At 43.6% G+C, this 24,235-nt stretch overlaps 1 protein-coding gene and 1 long non-coding RNA gene across 4 annotated transcripts in view; both read left to right on the top strand.

The window, feature by feature from the left end:
• Nucleotides 1–1,640: 1,640 nt before the first annotated feature.
• On the top strand, nt 1,641–2,966 carry LOC309854745. The gene is made up of 2 exons (XR_014306405.1): nt 1,641–1,853; nt 2,831–2,966. It is a non-coding gene; the product is annotated as an uncharacterized lncRNA (long non-coding RNA).
• A 3,119-nt stretch (nt 2,967–6,085) lies between these two features.
• The window catches only part of SDK1 (sidekick cell adhesion molecule 1), an 869,284-nt gene continuing 851,134 nt past the window's right edge, over nt 6,086–24,235 (top strand). For 2 of the 3 annotated variants that reach the window (XM_082714190.1, XM_082714191.1), the window contains exon 1: nt 6,086–6,667. In XM_082714190.1, coding sequence (XP_082570316.1) covers nt 6,439–6,667 — 229 coding nt within the window. In that variant the 5' untranslated portion in view covers nt 6,086–6,438. The remainder of the gene's footprint in view (nt 6,668–24,235) is intronic. The other variant, XM_082714189.1, reaches the window with a different exon arrangement.

A 24,235-nucleotide genomic window follows, 5' to 3' on the forward strand; every position in this document is an offset into this window, starting at 1 on the left:
AAGTCTGTCCCTTTCTCCAAAGTAATATATATAACCGTCCACCCTCTACTTCCAAAGGCTGCCAATTCTCGTCCTCTTTCTATCCCTAAAATAGCCAGGTCCTCTTTGAGGAGAGCAATAGGAGAGAGAGAAAGAAGAAAATATGAGCTATGTCTTCCCCAGCTTTGCCTGACCACGCACCAATGAAGCTGTACCCCTCGCCCATCCTCGTGACATCCTTTGGCAGAGGACTGGAGAGCCCTGCCCTCTCCAAGGCCAAGGCTTCACTTCGCAAGATGTCACCAGGGGTCTATTCCACCAATTCTGTTCCTCCATCAGTGTTCACTTGCTTAAGAAAGCAAATGGTCATTTTTCTAGCTGCCTAAACAGGAAAACAGGTGTCATTATCCTCCATGGCCTCCTCCCTTTTCTATGGGCCCCACTTCCTAAATAGCTCCTTATTTTGCCTCTTCTCTTCCATCTAACTGTCCCTGTCCTTCCCTATCTAAATGGTCACAAAGGTCTCCTCTCAGGGCTCCTGGCTTCTGACTGCCCAGGCTTCATCCAGTCCATCGCCTGAATAATGTGGCTAAATCACATATGATTATGAAACTCCACTGTTTAAAAACCTTCAGCGGGACTCCGTCATTCTCATGTTCAAGTTCCCACTCTGAGCTTCCTCACATGGCATTCCCTCTGCTTGGAAGCCTGCCTTCTTCTCCAGGCTGTTGATTCAACTCCTGTTTATCCTTCGGAATTTTTGTTTAGATTTTACTTCCCTGGACAACTTTCCCCGATTCCCCACGGCTGTGAGAGCCTTCTCAAATGTTCCCTCACGTGCTTTTCTTATCATCCGATTACTGGAGTTGTTTATTTCCCTCTTGCCTAGCTAGCCCTGGGGCTGGCACAAATCAGGACATTAATAAATAGTTGTTGAAGCTTAAGAAGGGAAAGAATTACTTTCCACCCATTGTTCTCAAATTTTCTCATCAAGCATGAGAGTCACCTGGTGGGCTTCTTAAACTGGCGAGCTGGTCTCTGCTCCCAAGAGATTCTGTTGGGAGTTTCTGCTTCTGTCTTTTGGGGTGATGTCCCAGAATTTGGACTTTTAACCAGGTGCTGGTGCTGCTGCTGTCGCTGGTCTGGGACACACAGGACGAACTTGGGCTTTATACACTTGAAAGCTGTCTGCAAGGTGAGGGATGGTTATTTTGAGAGAGGGCTGGCAGAAGTTTTCGGAGGCTTGGTACATTTCTGGTACCTCTCTCCTTCATGGCTTCCTTAATATGAACATTTCACAAGAGTTTTGCTTCTTTTTTTTTTTTAATAATTTTTTATTTTATTTATTTGACAGAGAGAAACTAGGCAGAGAGGCAGACAGAGAGAGAGGAGGAAGCAGGCTCCCTGCGGAGCAGAGAGCCCGATGCGGGGCTCGATCCCAGAACCCTGGGATCACAACCTGATTTAACCCACTGAGCCACCCAGGCGCCCCCCCCCCCCCACCACGAGAGTTTTGCTTCTTAAAAAGTTCTCAGAAAGCGGAGTGGGCTCTAAGGTAACCAAAGCCCACGCCCCATTAGGGATCAAAAGCTGCACCTGCACCTTAGTCGGTTGCCAAGCGACGGAACAAAGGTGAGGGTGGGTTGGGATTAGCAGCTGGCAGAGAGTTTAGAATGAGTTACCAAGGCATGGAGAGAGGGTAGACTTCCCATCAGGAGAAGACTGTGGAAACCAGATGCAAGGAATCCCCACGACCCTTGCCTTGATTTGCACTTGGAAGGGCACGACCCATCCCCTTGGGGACAAGTTCATGCAGCAACTTGTCCTCTAATAGGACTGGGGAATATTTTTCTCAGAAGAACCACTGAGAATCGGTAAGGGACATTTGTTAATGAGTTATGGGTAAAGAAATGACTTAGGCTTATCACCATTTGATTTTTAAAGAGAAGATCTATTTGTTTTTGATAATAAAATATAAGGCACATTTGAAAATTTAAGAAGTACAGACAAGCATGCAATTCCGTATCCCCTGACGGGCATTAAAGTTTGGCAGGCACCCTTGCAGAAAAAAATAAAATTAACATAAAGGGGAATTATTCTATGTATACTTCTCTATAATTTTATAAGAAAAAATGTAACTGAATACAGTAGACATTTCTGGATCCATACATCTAACTCTACTTCATTAACACTCATAGGAGGTTTTATTGTGTGGATGTACCATATTGTACTTAACCTTCCTGGATGGGCATTTAGATTGCTTTCTGTTTCCTGCTATTATTGGCAATCCTGCAATGGACAACCTCGGACCCATACCTCTGTGCGTTTGTGAGGCAGAATGGCTAGATCAAAGACAATGTGTATTTAAAGTTTGGCTATGAATTGCAGGTTTCTCTTCAGAAAGGTTGTGAATGTATATTTCCACCAGTAGTATGACTGTCTATTTCCACATGCCCTCACCAACACTTGCACTCATTAGTGCTTTAACATTTTTTATAAGTTCTGTTACTTTAATTTTTCATTTGTTGGATCAATTTCTTTGGGCACTCTTCAAACACATTTTTTTCCCTTTGTATTTCTTCCTGACTTGCCTGTTTAGCTCTTTGCCCCTCTCTCTGTGGGGATTATTCATCCATTTTTCTTATTGATTTACAAAAGCTATTTATATGTAGATAGATTAATACTTTCTCCAGTTTGTTGCTTGTTTCTCTTAACATTTTTTTTACAGTGCTTTATGGATGTTCTTGGTTTTTAATTTATATACAGTTGAGTCTGTTGGTCTTCTATGAAATTGCATATTTTCCTTTTAAAATAAAAAATAAAATGAAAATTTTTTCTTTTTTTCTCTAAGGAAAAAAGAGACAGAATGAAACAAAAGAAAAGACAGGGAGGAGAAAACAGGAAAGAGAGCTGTTTTTAGGAGATATGGAGTAATTCTCAAATTGTAATTTACTTGGAGATCTCATTAAAATGTAGATTCTGATTCAGCAGGTCCTGCAAGGGCCTGAGATGTTGTGTTTTGAATCAGCTCCCAGGTAAGGCCGTTGGCAAGTGGACCACACCTAGAGTAGGAAGGCCTTAGGTTATGGAAATGGAGAAGACACTGGTGGCCTCAGTTACAGTTCCAACTCCACTAAAATGATCATGTGTTCGAAAACTCCTTTCTTTCTTTCTCTTTAATTAAACAGGGGAAATCCTAACTTTTTGCTCTGGAAAGCAGGAGATACCTGCAACTCATTTTAAAAAAGAAAAGTAAGTCAGCTCTTAAGGAGTAAAATCCCTCCATCTCATGGTCTTTTAGAATATGTGGCTAAAGATTTTAATTTTATTAATTTTTTTATATTTGTGATTTTTTATAGATTTTTAAAGGTAAGTATACAAGGATGAAGTGTTCTCTTCTTGAGACCTTTTTGGGCTGGATAAAATTATGGGGGAGATTAATCGGCTGTTTTAGGCAGAAATATTCCAGCTCTGTGCTGACTAGTCCTCTTCTGAGCATTATAAAGGGGTTTCTGTGTATCACTTTTTTTCAGAAAGAATAGCTACAGTCTAAACACATCCCTGAAGACAGTAATCTAATGAGTCATGTAAAAGGCAACATAGTCTGGCAGGGAAAAAAAAATCTTAGAATAGCACTCAGGAGAGCTAGATTCCTACTCTAGCTTTAACATGGTTACTTTGTGTATGTTAAACTTCTGTAGCTTCTGAGCCTTCAGCTGTAAAATGAGGCAATGTTAGAGCCTCACTGACCCAGGATGATACTGAAATAAAAAATCGGAGGACCTTATGGAGTAGCAGAGAAATCAATGTTCCTCTTACTACCTATGGTATACTGGCTTAGGCTTTCCAATTTCCAAAGAAGTTTCCACAAAACTGTCTCTGAACTGCAAAGTAAATTGTAGCAAAAGAGGCTCTGGATATTTTTTTGAGTGTCCTGAACTCAGGAAGTTGCCTGTGCCATATTCATGCCTATACTGTAAGGGCCTATGGGCACGGCTTGCTACTTGCAAGGAAAATAATGGGCATATGTTTCTATTTGAAAGGAAAAGGTTAAATATGGACCAAACTCCACTCGTGGGCAGAGCAAGGGTAGTTTGGGACAGCACTGCCAAGTTGGTAGGAGGAACAGGAAACTAGCATTTATTGAGTGTGAATTATCTCATTCCCTTGTGACAACCCTGTGAGATGGGAATTATTTCTAACTTTTTACGGGAACTTAGAGTTAGCAATTTGCCCGGATTTCACAACTAGAAAGACTAGGGCCCCAAAGCCCTCAGCTCCACTCATAACCCTCACTCCCACCCCCATTTCTAAGCAAAGCAGTTTCACCTCTTTAACCTTAGTGTCCCAACTGCACTAGGGACAGCACCTCTCACACAGGGGGGTGGTGGGGATTAGTGTCATGATGTTCCCGCCCAGGGATGGCCCACAGTACGGGCACAGCGCACAGTAGGTATTATTTCTCTGGTAGGCTCTCATATAGGCCCTGAGGTTAGAAAGGACCCAGGGCTGTTGCAATGGAAAATAAAAGTGGACACGCCCCCCTCCCAGTCTCATCCACCTGTCCTCAGGGAGGACATGCCGCAAGGCGCATCTGTGCTGTATCTGGCAGAGCCCACTAGTGCTTCCTTATGCTCTCAGAGAACAGCCATCTTTTGGGCTGCTTCTCACTTTTCTGGCCCTCCTTGCATGGCTTGGGAAGGTGCAAAGCCCTGGGAACGGATCTTGGTCTGAATCTACCTCCACCATTTGGCTATGGTTCTCAGGCCTCAGTTTCCCCATCTTTCCTTCACATGGTCATTGCTGAGACTTAATAATGGTTGGGTAGCGCTTGATAGGTGCTCTGGCAGCGGGAGCTAGTTCCCTCGCATGAACATGGAAGACCGAGACCGGGCTCTTCTCTCCCTCGCCTGGGGCAACGAACGGACAATCACAGAGAACCTGCACCCAGTGCTTCTTAGAGATCCAGCACCAAACCAGGCGCACGCCCTGTCCCGCTGCCATCACCACTTACATGATCTCAATCATCACATGCCCCCAGGCTCCTCCAGGCCAACTGCCAACAGCATCAGACTGTGTGTCACCTTCCAGGCCTCCTCCCACAAAAACACTGGCCTCCCAGCCTCCGCAGCTCTTAGTTCACCCCATAAACCCTGCTAATGCTTACCACATGTGGCTGAGCTTCAGCGCCCCGCCCCACGCCCCTGTTCCCGGCTCCCCAGGCCTGGCGCTAGGAGACCCTTGCTTCCAAGACGCCCTTCCCCGCTAGAAGAACTTCACCCGAGGGCACCCTTCCCGCTAGCAGACCCTGCCCCTAAGGGACCCTTCCCCTAAGACACCCTCTCCCTAAGAGATCCTTCCTCCAAGGACCCCTTCCCCTAGGAGACGGTTCCCAGAGACCGCCCCCACCCCCCGCCTTGGCGGGAAGCGGCCGGCGCTGTGGTCCCCACAGGCCATACATGACCTTGGACGCCTCTCCAAAGCCAGCGTCCACTGCTGGCAACAGGCGGCGGGTCTACACCCAGTGGTGCCTTTTGTTGCTAAGAACTGGAAACCCGATCGCGCTTGTTTCTCCTTTGCAATCCCAGTAACTCAGCGCTTAACCGCTCGAACACCCACCTTGGGGCGGGAGCGGGCGGATCGCAGGGCAGGGGCGGGGAGGGAAGCGCCGGCTAGAGGAGGGCCGGCTGGAGGCTCTGGGAGGGGCGCGCCCACCTGCACCCGCCAGAGGCTCCGCCGTCCGGCCCACCTAGTCCTCTGCCGCCGGTGCGCCAGCCCACCTGCGAGACCGCACGCCTGGAGTTGAGCAAGGCCGGAGCCGCCCCCGCCCCCGCCCCCACCCCTGCGGTCCGCTCAGCCCCCGCCCGAGCTGTCCGCCCAGCGCGTGCTGAGACGGCGCCGGCCTGCAGTACGCTCCGCGCGTCCCTAGGGGGCGCAGCCGGCGCGAAAAGCCGCCGAGGCGAGCCCGAGGCCCGGCGCGAAATTCCAGGCGGGCGGGCGCGACGAGTTTGAAAACAGGCGAGGGCGTGGGGGCGGGGCGCGAGTCCCGCGAGCCGCCTCCCTGCGGCCAATCAGCGGCGGCGGCGGGCGCGGGCGGGCGGCGCGTGCTGCCGGGCTGTGAATGGGGCGCGGCGGCGGCGGAGGGCGAGCGCCGGCGCGCGGGCGGGCGCACTTTCTCCTCAGCGCCGGGCGGGGGCGGCGGTGGCGGCGACGTCTCCTCCTCCTCAGCGCCGGCCGGACCCTCCGGGAGACGCGGCGCGGCCCGGGCGCTCCGGCTGCGGGGGCGCTGGGGGCGGCTTGACAAGAATTTCTCCCGCTGACAACTTCTTCTCCGCCGCGCCCCTCCGCCGCCCCCCGGCCCCCGCACCTGGCTGCTCAGCCGGCGGCCACCGCCCGCCCGTCCCGCTCGCGGGGCCCGAGGCCGGGTGCGGGCGGCGGCGGCGGCGGCTCCTCCTCAGCATGGCCCGGGGCGGCGGCGGCGCGGCGGGCCCGGGGCGGCCGCGGGGGTCCTCGCCCGGCCCCGAGCGGCGGCAGCGGCCCCGGGGAGCCCGCGCGGCGCCCGAGAGCCCCGGCCGGGACGCGGGGGAGCGCGGCGGGCGGCCGGCGACAAAGTTGAGCGCGGGCCGGAGGCGCGGATGGTGGGCGCTCCTGGCGCTGCAGCTGCACTTGCTCCGGGCGCTGGCTCAAGGTAGGCGCGGGGCCGGTGCCGGGGTCGGGGCAGGGGCGCGGGGCCGGGGAGAGCCCGAGCCGTCGGGGCCGCGAGGCGGGCGGCGGGGCTTGACGCAGCGGGCCGGGTGGCCGCGGGAGCGCTCGCCCGCCAGACGAGCCCTGCGGGGCTCTGTCGCCGGCGGGAGCGGAGCCGTGCGGCCCCAGCCGCCCAAGTTGGGGGCTGGCCGCTGGTCGGAGCCCTGCGCTCCCCGCGGGCGGCGGGCCGGCATCTCCGTGGGACTTGGGGGGCGCGTGGTGGGAGCCTCCGTGCGGTCCTGCCCGGGTCGCGATCCCGCACGACCGGCTGCCCGAGCCCGGGACGGGGGAGGGGGATGCAGACAGCCGCGAGCAAAACTTTGGGTGCGGGTGGCTTTGCCCCCCTCCTGGGCTGCCGGCGAGAGCGCAGCGGGGCGGGGCGGGGGTCTCTAACCCGGAGCCTAGCTCGCCTAGGACGCCGAGGACCGCTGCACGGGGAGCTTCCCCGCCTCTGTCCGGGTCCTGTTAAAAACCCGTTGGCGCGTAGCATCCTTCTCCGCTGAAGTTGGCTGGTCTGGAAAGGGTGAAGCTGGAAGCAGATAACAAAAATGCAGGCAGGAGTAGGTGCCTCCTCCGGGGAAGGTCTTTAACTCGGGTTAGCGTACCCCTGCTGTTGCCGGCAGCTGGAGCCAAGCTGGCTTGGGGGTTCTTTAGCGGCGTGGGGTGGTGGTGGGGGATACTACTGTCCCTGGAAGGAGCCAGCGCTCTAAACTTCAATTAGCCGTGCGCTGTGTCCAGTGGCGGCGAGGGACGTGAAGGGACGTGTAACAGTTGGGATGTGTTCACGTCTGCAAGGTAGGAACTCACAACTGGCCCCGGAGAGTGCAGGCACTCACTCACGGGTCTCTCGTTCTTGCTGACCTAACGTTATCTCAACCGGGCTCCCCCCCCCCCCCCCAGGCTCTCCTAACACCTGCTTTCAGGTTTTGCAGCATGAAAACAAATCGCCGTATTTCTGGTTAACTCCTCCATTACTAGGAAAATCTTCATTTCTCTCTCTCTCTCTCTCTGTGTATGTGCGCACACGCTTCTTTTTGCCTAATGACTGACTTCGGTAGAAAAGCGTTTATTAAGTCATTTTGTAAAATGGGATCTGTAGATTGCTAAAGAAGCCAGGTTCAGATGAAGAAAGCTAAATCACTTAGGGCTGACTTTTAAAATGCAGATGGTGTTTATTATTTTCTTTCTTTCTTTTTTTAAATGCAGTGACTTGCACTTTGCAATAAGCCCTGCACATTTGTACATTTGGTGATTTGTGCCCAAGTTCACAAGGGGGTCCTGGTGGTGGTGGGGCAAATCCGGTGGCCTTGTTTTAAAGTATATTACAAGGATTTCAAGTTATTGGTTGCACTCTGACGGCTGTATAATGTGTCGCATTTTTACAGCTGTAATGCTGATGAAAATATGTAATTAAAATGCACTAAGGCAACAGTTAAACTTTGTTAGGAAGGAATATTTTATTCCTTGTTGCAAGTGAAAACATTGGTACCTGTTTTACATTTATATGGTTTATGAAAGTGTACAGGTCTTTTAGTGTAAAATTTCAAATGGGTTGTCACAAATTTTAAATTCATTGACAGGCTTCTGTTCTCTGTGCTCTGTGAAATGTGTAATATATCCATCATTTTTTATATCATATTGAAAATTCATATTACTGGAGAGATGTCACCATTTGACAAAAGCTCATGTATCTTGAAAATGAAAATTCTGCTGCTGCTATAGAGATTTCTGATGGGATGATGAGTTGGTCATATGCAAGGGAATATATTCTCTTGAATCTTATCAGATAAAATGTAACATTCTAAATGGAATACTTAACACCAAGCTGGAACTAGTCATAAGTACAGTATCATTGTGTCACTAGGTGAAGCATTTCCTAATTTTTCTTTGTTTTTCTTCTAATGGTATTTCATGTGGTTAGGCTTAGTCATGATATTTTAGGAGAAAAGTGCAACATCGAGTAGTGAAAGTTACATATACTTACCTCTCCTAAGTTACCCATTTGGCCATTATGAGAAATAACAAGGTTCAGATCTTCCAAATATAACTTAAATATGCCTTGGGGTTTCTTTCTACATGGTAATGAGAATTTCTGAGTTATACTCTGCTTATTGGGGTGTGTGTGTGTGTGTGTGTGTGTGTGTCTGTCTGTCTGTAACGCTTCTAGATTCTTAAAGACTTAAGTCTTTAATTCTGAAAGGCAGGTGGCAATGCATGCTTTCTTATTATTGTCCACCAAGGAGCCAGATCTGAGTTTATTTAAGTAGGCTCCACTCCCAACATGGGGCTTGAACTCATGACCCTGACGTCAAGAGTTGCATGAACCACAGGCTGAGCCAGCCAGGTGTCCCCAGACTTGAATGTTTGGGGAGATGCCTTCTGAAGTGAAGGATGGCTGGGTCATAAGTATCATATGTGTTTAGTCTGTGGTGCCCTAGTTGTTGTTGTTTAGATTTTATTTATTTCAGAGAGAGAGAGAGAGGATGAGAGAGAGGTAGGGTCAGAGGAAGAAAAACGGACTCCTTGCAGAGCAGGGAGCCCGATGAGGAACTCTATCCAGGGACTCCAGGATCATGACCTGAGCCGAAGGCAGTGGCCCAACCAACTGAGCCACCCAGGTGCATGTGTGGTGCCCTAGTTTTACTGCTAGATCTTTGACTGGCTTATTGATTATAGAAATGTTTAGTATGGCTTCCTATGTTCATTATAGCCTCTTCAGGCTGAGAGGTAGAAATGCTCTTCTTAGTTATTGTTTTGGGGTTGCCCATCGTTCTCAGTTTCTCTTTTGGAGTTATTGCCAGTCACTGAGATTGATGGTTCTCGAACTTTTGTGTGTATCAGAGTTTCCTGGGGAATTTGGTGATCCTGTAGAACACAGCTTGCTTTCCAGTTGATTTTGATACATACTAGGGTTTGAGAGCACTGAGTTAGATTGCTTTATGTCTTTCCTCATTCCAGTAGCCTGCTGCTTTCCTGGAGCCTCTCTAGCTCATGTTTCTCTACCTTGGGTACACATTGGAGTCATGGGGTTGCTTTAAACCATACTGAAGCCTGGATCTCATTTCCAGAATTTGAGGTTTGACCTGGGTGTCAGATTTTAAGAACTCCTTAGGGGATTCCAATGTTCAGGCAGGTTTGAGAACCATTGTTCTAACCCTTTAAATGAGAAATTGCACATGATGCAATTTCCCCTTTAACCTTGTTGCTGGCTTTGTCGTTTTGTAGCACTCCACTGCCCCCCAAATTCCAGTGACCTTTATGCACCTTGAACTTTTCACTTAAACTTGTTTCATGTCTGTGATCTCAAACTTTGAAGTTTCTCCCTGACTTACTCTGCTTTTAATCACTTATTCTGTTTATTCCCACTGTTGGGCTCCTACTTTGTGCTAGTGTGAGGAATGCATCAGAATCACCAGTGAACTTGAAAAATAGAATCATCTGGGCTCCACCTTTGATCTAGAGGGTCTCTGGAAGATGAATTTGTGCATTTACAAAAGCTCCCCAGGTGATGCTTCTCTGTTTGTGCTCTGGTTTTATCCTTGTTGGTCAATCCTGTAATCTCCCTCAGTTCTCTGTCATTGTTAGTCTGACTACATGTGGTCTGGATGCTTACCTGGACTCCTACCTGGACCACTTTCCTCAGGTCAGTTCTCAGCCTTGGGTAAGCTCTTCTAATTGGGCTTCTCTGCCACTGGTTTGGTGAAGAAGTCACAAAACTGTGCTAACTGGGTTTACTGCAAATCTGGCTTCCTCTTGGGGCCTTATGCTTTTATTATCCCAGAAGCATTTGGTTTCACCTTTTGCTCTTGGACCCCCTTTCTTACCGCTTTGTGGTTTGAATTTCATCTGGAACTTGAGTTCCAGACTACCTGCTCTACTGGAGAGTCTTCACAGAGAGTGCTACACTAAGTGCTCAGATACTCACTGATTACATTTTATTAGGCCACTGTATGTTTAACAGATGGCAACTGGCCACTCGGTTGGTAACTGTCTTGTAAATCCAGTAATAAGCAATTATCACCCTCTATGAAGCCTTATGTATAGCCACCTGTAGCTAACCTTTATTAGGCCTTCTTATGTGCCAGACACTAAGTGCTTTATAAGTAGGCTCATTTACTCTTCCCAACAACCCCTGAGAGGTAGGTAGCATTTTGTACTCATTTTACCTGTGGGGAAACTGAGGCACTGAGGTGGTAACTAATTGGCTTGAGGTCCTGAGACTAATGGAGCCAAAATGGAAAGCAGGCTGCTTAATCCACAGTTTCTTTGTAACCAGTCGGCTGGATTGCCTTTCATGTAGCCTAGAGCTTTCTATGGGGAGAGAGAGCCATCAGATCAGTACCAAGGGAATTGGTGGTTGGTGTTTTCTAAATACTGTATTGTTGTTACTGGGCCCCAAAGTTCAGGTTCCCGTATTTACTGTTGTCATTGTTAAATTCCGTTGGATAATTTGGAAGAGAGAAGAGGAAATATGCATAGCCCCCTCCATAGACCCATTCCTCTCCCATAATAAAATGACTATTGCCATTTTGGAGTTTTTCTTCACAAAGAATTTTTTTTCATACTGTAATTTTCAAATTCCAACTGAGACTAGGTTATGGCAGTCTGCTGGCAAATACGAGTGCCGCAGAATTGACCACTGGGAGTGTACCACCATTTCTTTGAGGAACAGTTGGAAAATTCTTTTATCTGCGTTCAAGTACATGCGTTTAAGTCCTTTACATGCAAAATAAAGAGGTGGGGTTTGTAAGGTACAGAATTTTTGTTAGTTTGCTTCAGCATGCCTTTTATCTTATATGGTTAAGTTTAGCTACAATACTGGGATTATACCTAACTAGGAAGTTTCCCTTACATGTTCCCTACCTCTTAAATATTGGGCAAAACAAAGGGGAACTCTGATAAGTTAGATGGGTAATTAAGTGGAATCTAGTAAGATGTCTTTAAATTCTACCTACCAGTTGCCTTTATATTCTACTCTTTAGTGCCCTTCCATGTTTTCTGTTTCAAAACATGAACTTGGGGCCATCCTCTAGGTGTCCCCTGGATTAGAGGCCAGTAATGTTAGTTGACTAAATCTACAGAATGGAACAGACCCAGAGTGAGTAGGAAAAGAGAGAAACTGGTTTTTACTAGGTCACAACTTAAATTTATGCAAGAAATAATAAAAGGTGTATTTTTTAAAGAAAATTTTTATTTTAAAGTGATTTCTATATCCCGTGTTGGACTTGAACTTACAATCTCGAGACAAAGAGTTGCATGCTCTTCCAAATGAGCCAGCCAGGTGTCCCTAAAAGCTGTAGTTTTAAGAGTAGATCCTTGAAGTCCAAATCCATGGAAGATGAGTAAAGCTGAGGGTGAGGAATAAAAATGAAGTTGAAAGGTATAAGGAGGAGTTATAGTAGAATTATTTTTTAAAATGTGAAGATATTTCACTTTTTATTTGGTTAAATATTTTTGCTAAGTGATGATACATTTCTACCTAATGTAACTGATCATTTTAATTTGTATATTTGTTATTTGTATATTTTTTACTGTAATTAGGCTCCAACATACCTATAAGTTACTTTCTTAAATTTCCCCCCTATTTGTAAATCTCTTAATAAAAAAAGGCATAAGCATTTGTACCCATGATCCTGACCAATATATTTTGTCAACTGGGACAGAGAATATGGGACCTCCTGCCATCTTTTTGTATTAGCATATAGAAATTAGTCCTAAGTTTTTCAGTGAATCTCTGAAATGCAAAAATCTGTCAGAGTTGGACAGGTACTTACCTGCCACTTATTGATCCCATATCTGAGACTGGTTCTGGAGATATATATTTTTAGTCTTAGAGATTCGTTGTATTAACACTATTCTTGCTATATCCAAATATAAAAATGAATAAACAATATTATGGGAGCACTGCTTTAGGAAGCCCTAGTTATTTATATATTTGCTATTCTAGTATTTAGGTGGTCTGGCCTCTTGACAGGCAACTCTAAAGCCTTACCCTGCCCCCTGTCCCCACAGTCTTTTGTGGGAATGAGAATACTTTTGCAAAGCTTTTCTAGAAACATGGATGTGGTGAATGGAAAAGGTGGTGGGCTAAGTGTCAGTAGACTTGGTTTTTATTTCACTCTAACTAACTTGCAATATGAACAAATCTTTTAGCCTCTCTGGGTCTGTTTTCTCACCTGTGAAAGGAAGGGGTTAGACTAGATCATTAAAATTGTTCTGCTCTGATTCTCTGATTTTCTGTATGTTGTCATATCCTTTCTGCCCTTTACTTGACGCTAGTGTGTGTCCTGTCTGGGGATTCTGTAACTCCATGTGTCTTAGCTTTTGGAACCTAATTCTCTTCATTTTACTTTTTCCAGGGTATTTACAATATCAAAGACCACTAAGATGCAGTACAGAATTTCTCTGCTGTCTAGCGCATGATGTATTTACTCTAGCCTGAAAATGGTTCATGTTCAAAACTTTAGGTTCTGTAAAATGAATTAGTACCATAATTTATCTCTGTAGCCCACAGTTTGGAGAAATAAATTTCCTTAAAAATATGAAATGCTTATTTATTTAAATGGCTGGAAGAAGAAAGGGCAAGAGTAATTGAAATCTACTGGAGGTAATTAATGCAGAGAGAAGTTTAAAAAGATATGAAATAGTGATGGGTATGAGAATGCTTATATTTATAGGACAGTGACCATCAGTAATTTAAAGAGATTGGTAGATGGTGTTTGTTGATGTTTCTGTGCTCAACCTAATGTTATGTTGGTTAATTGTATTCCTTAGGGACTCAGAGTAAATCAAAAGGCCCTCAAAATTAACACAAGAACTGTTTTTCATACTAACAGGCTTAGTGGCACTCTGTTGATATACAATGTCTAGTGAAGATAAGAGCTATCAGTTAAATAATCCAATTTCTTGACAACACGTGTCAGTCAAGTAACTCTATTAATTTACTGATCTTTGGAGATTAGCTTGTTGAACATGGGCAAGACTATAGTTTCTGCACTGTTTTTGGCTTTGCTAGGTATCCATTTAACTGACAAGGCCAGCCTTTAGAGATATGGCTGTAGAGAATGGGCTAGACTTGTGGGCCTGTATTATTACATGGATAAAATTAACATTTGGTGCAATGTTCTGTTTCCTTTTCTCTTTCAGAACTCTCCTCTGTATTCTAGACATGATTACTTATCATGAGAGGTTTGGAAGCTGTCAGATACATAAGCCTGATTTTTACAAAGATGAATGATCTTTCCAAGAAAAAAACAATATAGGGAGGCAACCAAAGAATGGCTATGTCTACTTAAAGAGGAGTGCCAGTAGTTGCCTTTATGTATTTATGTATGTATTTGCTTATATAATGCATGGGTGGTGGGGAAGTAGAGACGGGGGGAGAGAGAATCTTAAACAGAGGTTCTTCATCTAGTGTGGAGCCCAGCGTGGACTCCCAACTCACAAGCCTGATGTCATGACCTGAGCTGAAATCAGGAGTTGGATGCTCAACCAACTGAACCACCCTGGTGCCCCAGTAGTTGCCTTTATTAAGAATAATCAGTGGTGGGAATTTTAGCAACCCAAGTAGATGACTAGTTAGGAAAAATAATTCGGGTAAGGAGGGAGTTTTACAGCTTTTATCGCATAGGTATAACCTATCCTACTTAGGTAAGGGTGATCATCTCCAGGAGTTGTAGTTTCTGTGGGTTCTTTGGTGCGACCCTTAATTTATTTTGTGTATTTGTGGTTTATTCATGAAAAAGGGACTATTTCCAAAGTGAAGGTCGGTTCTGTTTGCCTTCTCCCTATGTGTTACATGGGGTGGAAAAAAGAATAGGGGATTTTCATTTTGTGGACCAAGCCCTTATATACAATGAGTGTCAGTGTTGATTTAATACATGAACCACCAGATGGCAACAGAAAAAGTGTTTATAGAGGATATAATCTATAGTTTTCACAGCTATTTTTTTTCCTTCTATGGTTACAGTACTTGTAAGTATACTTATGTAATACATAAAATATTTGACTGTGAGCAAGATGAGTTTATAGTACCTGACAATGCAAATCACAATCAGCAGATAGAATATTGGTAAAGTATTACTAGAAAAAGACAATTTCTTTATACAAACACATGTATAAACTGTTGCCAGAGAGAGTGGGTTTCCAAATATGCAACTTCATGTTTTATGTTATTGTACAGTTATGCTTTTACTTCTAATTTTTTTGTTAGTAGTTAGATTTATGGTAAGCTGTGATGATTTGCAGAGCATAAAAGGAAACATGGCTCTTACCCTATAGCATTTTATGTAACATCTTTTAAAGGAGATACACAAGTTTACAAATATTGAACATATTTATGTATTATCTGGCCAAAGGTATTTTTACTTTATGTCAAATTTGTTTTATTTTTGCCTTGTAGGCATGTCCCCCGTTTCTAAGTGTGTCTTTTTGGCTCTTCTAAGGTTTTTTTCCTTTCTTTTTCTTAGCTAAGACTCTTGGCTGCAAGCTAGAAACTCAGTCTGAATTACTTAAGAAAAAAAAGGATTTCATTGGAGGCATCCTGGGGTATCACAGTGTAACAAGAAGAATACCTTGAAACTTGGCAAATTTAGGATTCAGATCTACCTTAGGAAAAACTAGAGCCAAGTGCTCAAAACCTCTCAGGTATTGTCCTCTCTGTCATCCTCTCTCAGGTTGCTTCTGTTCCTGTGTTTGGTGTCATTCTTGACTGTCACTGAAAATTGGCTTTATCTCTGTGACTCAAACGCAGCTATCATCAGTCTTAACATTTCTAATGCTTCAGAACCTGAGGTAAAAGATTGGCCTAAAGTTTTGGTCCGGAGTCCAAAATCTGTGAAAGGGTCAGATGGCTGTTTTAAAAGCATAATCTCAACAAGGGGAGAAAGCATTTTGATTGCAAAACTGAGAGTAGATTGGGAAAAACCAGAATGCATGACTCTAGGTAAGTTAGGCTCTATCAGCAGTTGAGGTGAGAGAAGGTAGTTTGGACTGGGCTAGGTTGGTAGTGTTGGAGAGGGACAGATGTAGATGTTGTAGAGACAGATTTAGGACACCCTCCCTCCTCGCAAAAAGACAGGATTTGGTAAGGTAATAGTTTGGATATGGAAGGAGGATGCCAATCGAGATGTTCAGGTTTCTGACTTGCATGACGAGTTGGTTAGTGTAGTCATTTGCTGAGGTTGGACGGCTTCAGTTTGGGCAGTATGGTTGTGATTTTTGCGGGTTTTGATATGTTAATGTGAGGTACTTTTGGGGCATCCAAACAGCTGTTATGAAGTATCAGATACATATTTTTCAGTCAAAGGTGAGGTCTGGGCTTTTGCTGTAAGTATTTGTGGAGAAGGTATAGTCTATCGTTTAAGAGGATGGGATTGGCGTAAAATGGACTGAGTCATTTGCTAGCTGTGCTCCCTAAGGTTGGCTTAGTCATCTTTTAGTATTTCTCATTCCTGAAGTAGGTATAGTATTTGCACCTATGTCATAGAGCTGCTGTGAAGATCAGTTGGTATGGTTGCAGGTAAGGTGTTTAGCACCTTAGCAATTACGTAGCATACATCCCATCTGTGTTAGGTGGTGGTCTTATTCTTTATGCTTTTGTGGACAGGATTGTGCCTCATTCACCTATTCTTTTCCCATAGTACTGGATAGTAATGAGCCACTGTAGGGCAGAGTGGGGAGTGTGAACAGTTGACATGACTGGAGTGTAGCGCTATTAATCTGACTGACTTGATAAACTGAAGGAGGAAGAGATTGGAGTGATGGAAGTGAGGTAGATAATGATAGTGGTAATACTGGAATAAGTATTTTAACTGGGGTGATAGTAGGGTGGCAAAATTGCAATAGTCAGTATTGCTGCGGGGAGGTGAGTACGATGAGAACAAAGAAGGGACCATTGGATTTGTTGATTAGGTGGGAAAGGTTTATCTTTTTGAGTATAATTCCAAAAGAGTTCTAGGGCTATAAAGCGGATTGAAGTTGGTTACAGAATGAATGAGTAGTGAGAAAATGGAGTCAACAGGTGTGGTTTTTGTTGAAATTATCAAGGAAAAAGAACTATGAAGGCATTTGAAATGTATAGTGACAAAATGATCTTAAAATGCCTTGGGAATATTTATACCAATTTGGAAACTATTCTCAAGGTTGAAAAAAAAGTTGGCTGTTGTCATCTGGCAAAATGGTAAGTAATCATCACAGTTCCCTGAAGTGATCATTTGAGTTTCATATTTTGTGACTGTCGCAGGTTTCTAGCAACATTGCCACCAGAGCTGGTTTAGAGGACTTCTACCTGCTACAAACACTTGGAAACTGTGGACGAAATATACTAAGGACAAACAGAAGCATTCCTGAGGCTGATAGACCAGGAAATCCCAGGTGCCAGAAGTGAAAGGAGACCTCAAAGCCAGGGTATGATTGGGAGCTCAAGGCCTGCCCTGCTCTCAGCTCTGGTTGTAGGCTTCAAGGGCTTGATCCTGAAGGTGTCAGCAAGGAACAGGAGACATGGTCTTAGATCTCTATGAAGAAGGAAAGTGGGGTTGAGGTCTTCCTACATAAAACTTTGAAGGGTGTCCATCTGTGAAAAGAAGACTAGAAAAACCTAGTTCAAGGAAGTGCAAAGAAACATGTGTCCTTCTGAGGTTGTATATAATTAGAAATAAAAAGAATACAAGAACCATCTGAATCCCAAAGCTGTTCATCACGTTGAGGATGGGTTAAAATTTAACATTTCTTACAGTGCAACTAACCCTCAGGCTGAGAAATTAGTGTGAAACTGTATAGAATTAGTACAGAACTATGTACAGAAACTGTACAGAAATTAGTACAGAACTGTGGAAACAAATGAAGCCTTTAGAAATAAGTGTGAATCTGTCCTCGAGAGCAAACGAAAAATGTGGGATTCTCAAGGAAGAAGCAGTTCATGCTGAAGATGAACTTGCAATAAGTAAGTAAGTAAGTAAATAAATTGCCAGCCACACAAGGAAATGAATCAGTATGAAGAAGAGTGGGCAGGAGTTTTTAGTAGGAGAATTGGTATTCCAGGAGGTACTCCTGGGATATAAGACCGAGATTCCTTTGTTAAAATTATTAGAGATACAAGAGATAAGACTGTAACGAAAGAACACCACAGATTAGAAGATTTGGAAAAGGACCAAAGAGAACTTACAGAAATGAAAATTATGGTTTTTAAAAGTAAACTCAGTAGCTCTTTGAAAAAGAGCACCAGTGCATGGGGTGGAGGGAGGGAGCTCTCAGGTAGAAGGAGAGGGAGAAGCAGACTCCCTGCTGAGCTGGGAGCCAGATGTGGGGCATGATCCCAGGACACTGAGATTATGACCTGGAGAAAGGCAGACACTTAACCAACTGAGCCACCCAGGTGCCGCCATATTACTGATTCTTAAGGTCTGAAGAAATTGCTTGGAATGAAGTTCTGAAGGGTGAAGAGACATAAAACGAGTCCTTGAGACTCATTCTTGACCTGTAGTATGAAAGTCTAGTACCACCTTCTGAGAGCTTCTAGGAAGAGGAAATAGTGGGGGTGGTGGAGGGCACTATCTGAAGATATAATGGCTGAAAATTTTCCATAATAAATGCAAGGCCTAAGTTCTGAGTTCCAAGAAGTGCAGTAGACCACAAGTAGGCTAAATAAAAATAAATTAGACACACTGTAGTTGAAATATTAGAAACAAGACAAAAGCAAAAGCAACCTGAGGGAAGCTGTTGTCCAGACTGGCAGGGATTTTGTTTGAGTCCATATAAGGTAATGTTCAGGAGTAAGTGAAATAAAGCCTTTGTAGATAAAGACAAAGATCCCTCATAGACTTGCTGGAGGAACTATTAAAAGGTGTTCTTCAAGAAGAAAACTGAAACCAGAGGAAGGAGTGAGACGCAAATAGCAAATTGTGAAGTATTTGGAAGCAGTTTCTCAAATTTACTCCATGAAAAGCCTTGTGGTTTGGGAAAAACGAGCATTAGCAGTTTCCACTGATGTGGAGTGGACAGATCAGCTTAAGAGAGAGGGACGCTTACTGAGGGCTTTCAGGGAGCAAGGCACTGTGTAAAGCAATAAAGGTACTGCTTTACCTTTCATAAAACATGATCAAATGATAATGGTATCATTTGATAAAATTCTATCAGTGATACATCATTTGATTTCGTATCATTTATAAATGATAAAACATAGTTCCTTCTCATGGAGCTTACTGCTTCTTAAGGTGGAGACACACTGACAAAATAAAATATAGTTGATTGTGAAGAGCCCTTTCAGGTGGACAGATGATTCGGAACCCGAGAGATGAGCTTCAACAGGATCTTAGCAGGGATACAAGTAGGCAGGCCATGTTAGAGTCTAGGGATTCAGAAACCTGAGCAAGGAATTTAGTGTCTAGATAATGACAGAATTTTGCCAGACAGAAGGACCAACATCAAGACTTTTGTGTTTAGCCAACATATTCCAAAATGGGGTTCTTTACATTCCAAATGGGGATCTTAGCTGTGAAAAAAAATGGACTTAGATCTTAGCTGGGAGCTAGATTAAATGAACAAGGATAAACTCCTTTTTTTTTTTTTTTCTTAAAGATTTTGAGAGGAGGAGAGAGAGAGAGGCCATGAGTGCGCGTGCAGGGAGAGCGAGAGAGGGAGAAGGAGGCTCCCTGCTGCTGTGGGGCTCTATCCTAGGTTCCTGGTATCATGGCCTGAGCTGAAGGCAGCCCTTTAACCAACTGAGCCACCCGGGCGCCCCAAGGATAAAGTACTTTTAATAACATTTGAAGAAGAGCAGACATATGGAGGAACATTGTTAAGATATAAAGAAGTTCAGTGGATCAGAATTAATTGCAGGTGAGAATGTAGACATTTGTGATTTGTGGCAAGATGTTATTATCGGCTGGTTGTTTTAAATAAACTCCTGGACTTTGAAAACAACTTAAATCTAGTATCACAGAATATTATAGTTGGAAAGGTAGAGGTCATCTGTTTCTCTTACAACTGTTCTCTGTGGAATCAAATCTGAAGCCCAAGTTGTGGTGTGCTTCTGTGTTGATGGAGATGTAGTGAATGAAAATTTATAATTTAACATTTCCTTAGCTTCAAACGCAGCGAAAGTTTTTTTTTTTTTTCTTTTTTTAAACTGCAATTTCTTTGTTTCAAAGGTTGTTCTTTCTTGGGTAAATAAACTTAATTTCATCATAGATGATATTGACAATAAATATGTTTGTAAAAAAATAATAATACAAAACCAAGCCAAAACAAACAAAACCCCAGCCAAACCTCATATTCCCTGTGACTTCTCCTTAACCAGCTAGTAAGGAAACATCAGAGAACTGCTCTCTTGTTCCCCAATTTCAGGGAACAGGTTGGCTTGGTTGGAGTCCTCTGTCTATATGTGTTAGCAGCGGGTGACCCTGACCAAAATGGTGAGGATCTGATTTTTCTGTCCTCTTTTCTAGTGACTGATGCAGTGTAGGAGGAAAAACTGTACTGTGTTGGTTTTAAGTATGTTGTAGAAGTGGAGCTAATTGACATGGAAAGATGTTCAGAATACATTAGGTGAAAAATGAAAATATAGCATGCTTTGTACACTGTAATAGCTTGTCTTTACTGAGCGCTTCTCATGTGTGGGGCCCTGTGATAGTACCTTTTTCTGCAGAACTTCTAACCTTGTTATAGCCCTATTCTGTAGATGAAGAAACTGGTGTGCAGACAGGTTAAGGTCACTACTTAGTAAGTGGTAGAACTGAGTTTTGAATGCAGCTTTGGCTGACCGCAGAGCCCCTGCTCTTAGTCCTTGCACTGTGCTGCCCCTCTGCATGTGGCCTGAACACATGGGGGAAGTTTCCCTGATACGGAGCTGTTTGTATATACATGAACAGGAAAGGGGCTGGCAGCACACTGAGATGTGAATATTAATAGCAGCTGTCTCTTGGTTTTCTTCATTTCTTTGTTTTCTTTTACTTTTCTCTATCTCCTGACTGTCGATAAGGGGGCTTAGATTGCTTTTGAAATAATATAAAATCTTACAGAAAAGTGTAATAGGTTTAAAAAGTAATGGGGATGTAATATTAAGGCGGAAACAGGCAACTGTTTTATATAATCTGTGCAGCCAGTATGAATGGATAGACCAAACTTTCTAGAAAGTGTTTATCTCTGTGTTATGGGAAATTTTTCTAAATGTTTTGATTTTCAAAACTAAGCATTTATAACTTTTTTAAAAATTATAAAAACAATTATTATTTACCATAATGTGGTATTAGTGGATTTTAGGAGGCCTATGGTATTAAAGTAGTTTAGTGGTTCATGCTGAGTTTCAATTAATGGGGGTCTGAGATTTTGGCATGTTGAACTTAAATTACAGTTTTGGGCCCTATTTTGTTCATTTATTTGAAAACATATGCAGTGTCTTAAATTACAGACTCCCTGGAAGAACAGAAACTTCTTTGAAAGATGGATGGATAAACACATTTGTACCATCGATTTCTGGTTAGTGCTGCTCAATCTTTGTTTTATGACTCTGGTGTCAAATTCTCCCAATAGCAACTGCAATATCAAATCAATAAATTGAAGTTTTTATGGTATTATGCACAAAAAACTTGAAGCATCGAATTATAAATGAAAATTAGAAGTAATTTTAAATTGAAATATTTTACATAAATTAAGAACTTAATATGTTCATATTAGATACACAGTAAATGGTAAATGAGAGTGTTAGGTATGAGTGTGGTAGTGTGGTAGGCAGCATTTAGGGTGACACCTGGCTTACAAAAATGTACCATTTTCTGGGAATGGTCCTGGTCCACAGTGGGGGCCTCTGTTGGCCATTTCTCTGCTGTGTCATTTCTCAAATTGTTTTCATGATGCTCTGTGAATGTCTGCAGCCTCAGAGCTGCTCTGGTTCTTGTCTGTCCTGAAGTGTGGACATTCTGCTTTTCCTCATGTTTCTCAGTATATCCTCCTTTTTTGCTTAAGCTACTCAGAGTTGCTTTTCTTTGAGCAATTGGTATTCAAACCTTTTAAAGGATGGGGCAGGGGTGCTTAATAATAAGCATTGCCAATAATTTTGAATCACATAGATATAAAATTATAGCGGTCCTAAAAGTAAATACTTGAAGGCAAGCAAAGGAATGTACATTGATTCTGAATTAGGCACATTTCTAACTGAATTTCAACCAATTCCGGTCTTCATGTGTTTTGACTTTGTTTTCATCTTTCTTATTTTCAGACTAATTAGGGAATGGAAATTCTTTTTCCTAACTTTGCTTTAGATTCTTCTGTGCTTCATTTTCCTTACACATTTCTGCAGCTCTGCTGGATTCTGTAGCTGTGTTCCCTGGACCTGCCGGGAGTGGGCTTGCCTCAGCTCATTCCTGTCTGTCTACTGAGGATTTTCGAGCAGACTGTTTCTTCCGCGTCTCACCAAGGTTTCCTACCCGCAGTCTCTCCTCCCATGTTCACAGGAGTCCTTCTTTCTGTGTGTGCAGCATGCTCGGTCCATGTTTAGGATGTGAGCAGTGGTAATAGGTACTCTTCATAAGTGAAAACATCTAGAAAGCATGCATGACTAAAATAGGGGTGCCTTTGTTGTCTGTAAGTCTTTTAATTTTATTCAGCCTTGGAAGGCAGGGAGAGGTGTAGGGTATCTTCCATTATAGGATTTTAGCTTTTACAGTTACTGTATTATGTAGTGCTTATTTCTTGTGAAAAATTACATGAGTGGGTTAAAAAGTTACACCATGCCGAAGTATATGTACCGAGAAGGCTCTTTTCTGATCCTCAGCCTCCTGCTCCCCTATGCTTGAGGCCATCAATGTTACCAGTTTGAATATTCTTTCAATGATATTTTTTGTATGTGCGACCATGGGTATCTTTTCTCCCAGCCCTTGACTTGATGCAGAAGGGAGCGTACTATATTACTTTGGAGACCAGCCTCAGCACACTTGTCTTTTTGCACTTAACATTGTGTCTTACGGATACAATTTCATATTAGCACGTGTAGCGATCTCATTTTTAAATACATAGAGAAAGTGCTTTTAAGCCATTGGCCATGGTGTATTGGCATTTTAACATGATAGTGTCATGAGTTTAAGAGCTGGGTTAAAAATCCTGGCTCTGCCATTTATGAGCTGTGTGACCTTGCCCAAGTTACATAACCTGTGTTTCATTTGCTCCTTTATAAAGTGAAAAGTTAGTATCTCTTCACAAGGTTTTTGTAAGGATTAGAGGAGATAATGTGTGTAAAGCATTTAGCACAGTGTCTTGCTTAACAAATCATAGCTATTATTGTGCTCATTAACTTATCAGCTGAGATGAAACCCTACTGTGTTTCTCCTTCCTCAACTAAAATAAAAGATACAGAAGGCCTTACATAGTTCTTGACATTTTAACTTACCTTGTGGTCCGTCCTTTTCTTCCAATCCATTGTATTCTTTCCCTCTTCCCTCTCTAACCTTTCCTCAACAAAGAATGTTGTGTATCTCTTTCACTTTTTGTGGTATCTTAGTTTGTTGATGACTTTACTGACCTCTCATATCATCTCTGTCATTGCATTAGGTACCATCAGTTGTGGTTTATTATAAAACCTCACAGAGAAGGAATATTTCTGTTGATGATACTCCAGAGTGAATTTAATGTCAGCAATCGAAATTTTTCAAGTCACTAGGCAGAATGATTCTTTTTGTGACTGGGATTTCAGCTGGGATAGAACTGAGATTTGGATACAGATGGCAACTGGCAGAGAGTAATACATGTAGGGCTGAGAGGCCACAGAAGCACTTCAGTGGTGTGGGCCTGTCTGGGGTTGGACCTAGGAGGCCAGTCCTGAGTGGGGGGAGAGTGTGCATAGGGAGGGTGGGAATTCAGCAACCCATTGTTCACTAAAAACTGTCAGGATAATGATAAGTCAGAGGCAGTGGGGCCTCATGGGGAATGTTATGCAGGGTATAGTGTGTACAAAATAGAAAAATACGGTGTCTGTAAACTAGATGGGCTGCCTTACTGAGCTATTTTAATGTTCTGCTCCAGGATACAAGAAGTCAAACTTGGAATCCCCCCACCCTTTTCACAGGGGGTGCGTACATCTCACTTGACAGGGCTCTGTCAAGCTGTCATGCTTGGAGGAGTCAGGATTGCTCACCTAGAAATGTGCATAGGGCCCTCCTAAGGGAGTTGAGTGTCTATAAGAACATCTTGGGGTTTAGATCTAGTGAGCTGAAGGTATTCACATCAGTGTGATTCCATCTATACCCACCAGCTGGTGTGATCTAAGCAAGCCAGCTTATATTTTAGAGGTTTCTTTTGTGCCCTCTTCAATAGTGGTTTTTGGCTTCTTGGCCCTGATACATTTTCACTATGTGGATGATGCGTATTTGTACTGTTTGATATTCTTAATGTTCTTGTTTCTTTTGAGTGTCTGTCATTGTATGCCACAGTGATGAGCAAGGATTGGTTATATTCCCAGGTAATGGCCTGCATGTTCCTAGTCTGCCTGTTGCCAACTCAAATCTCCTTTTTGATGTAGAAC

The sequence above is a fragment of the Mustela nivalis genome (genome assembly GCF_964662115.1).
Source record: "Mustela nivalis genome assembly, chromosome: 19".
NCBI lineage: Eukaryota > Metazoa > Chordata > Mammalia > Carnivora > Mustelidae > Mustela > Mustela nivalis.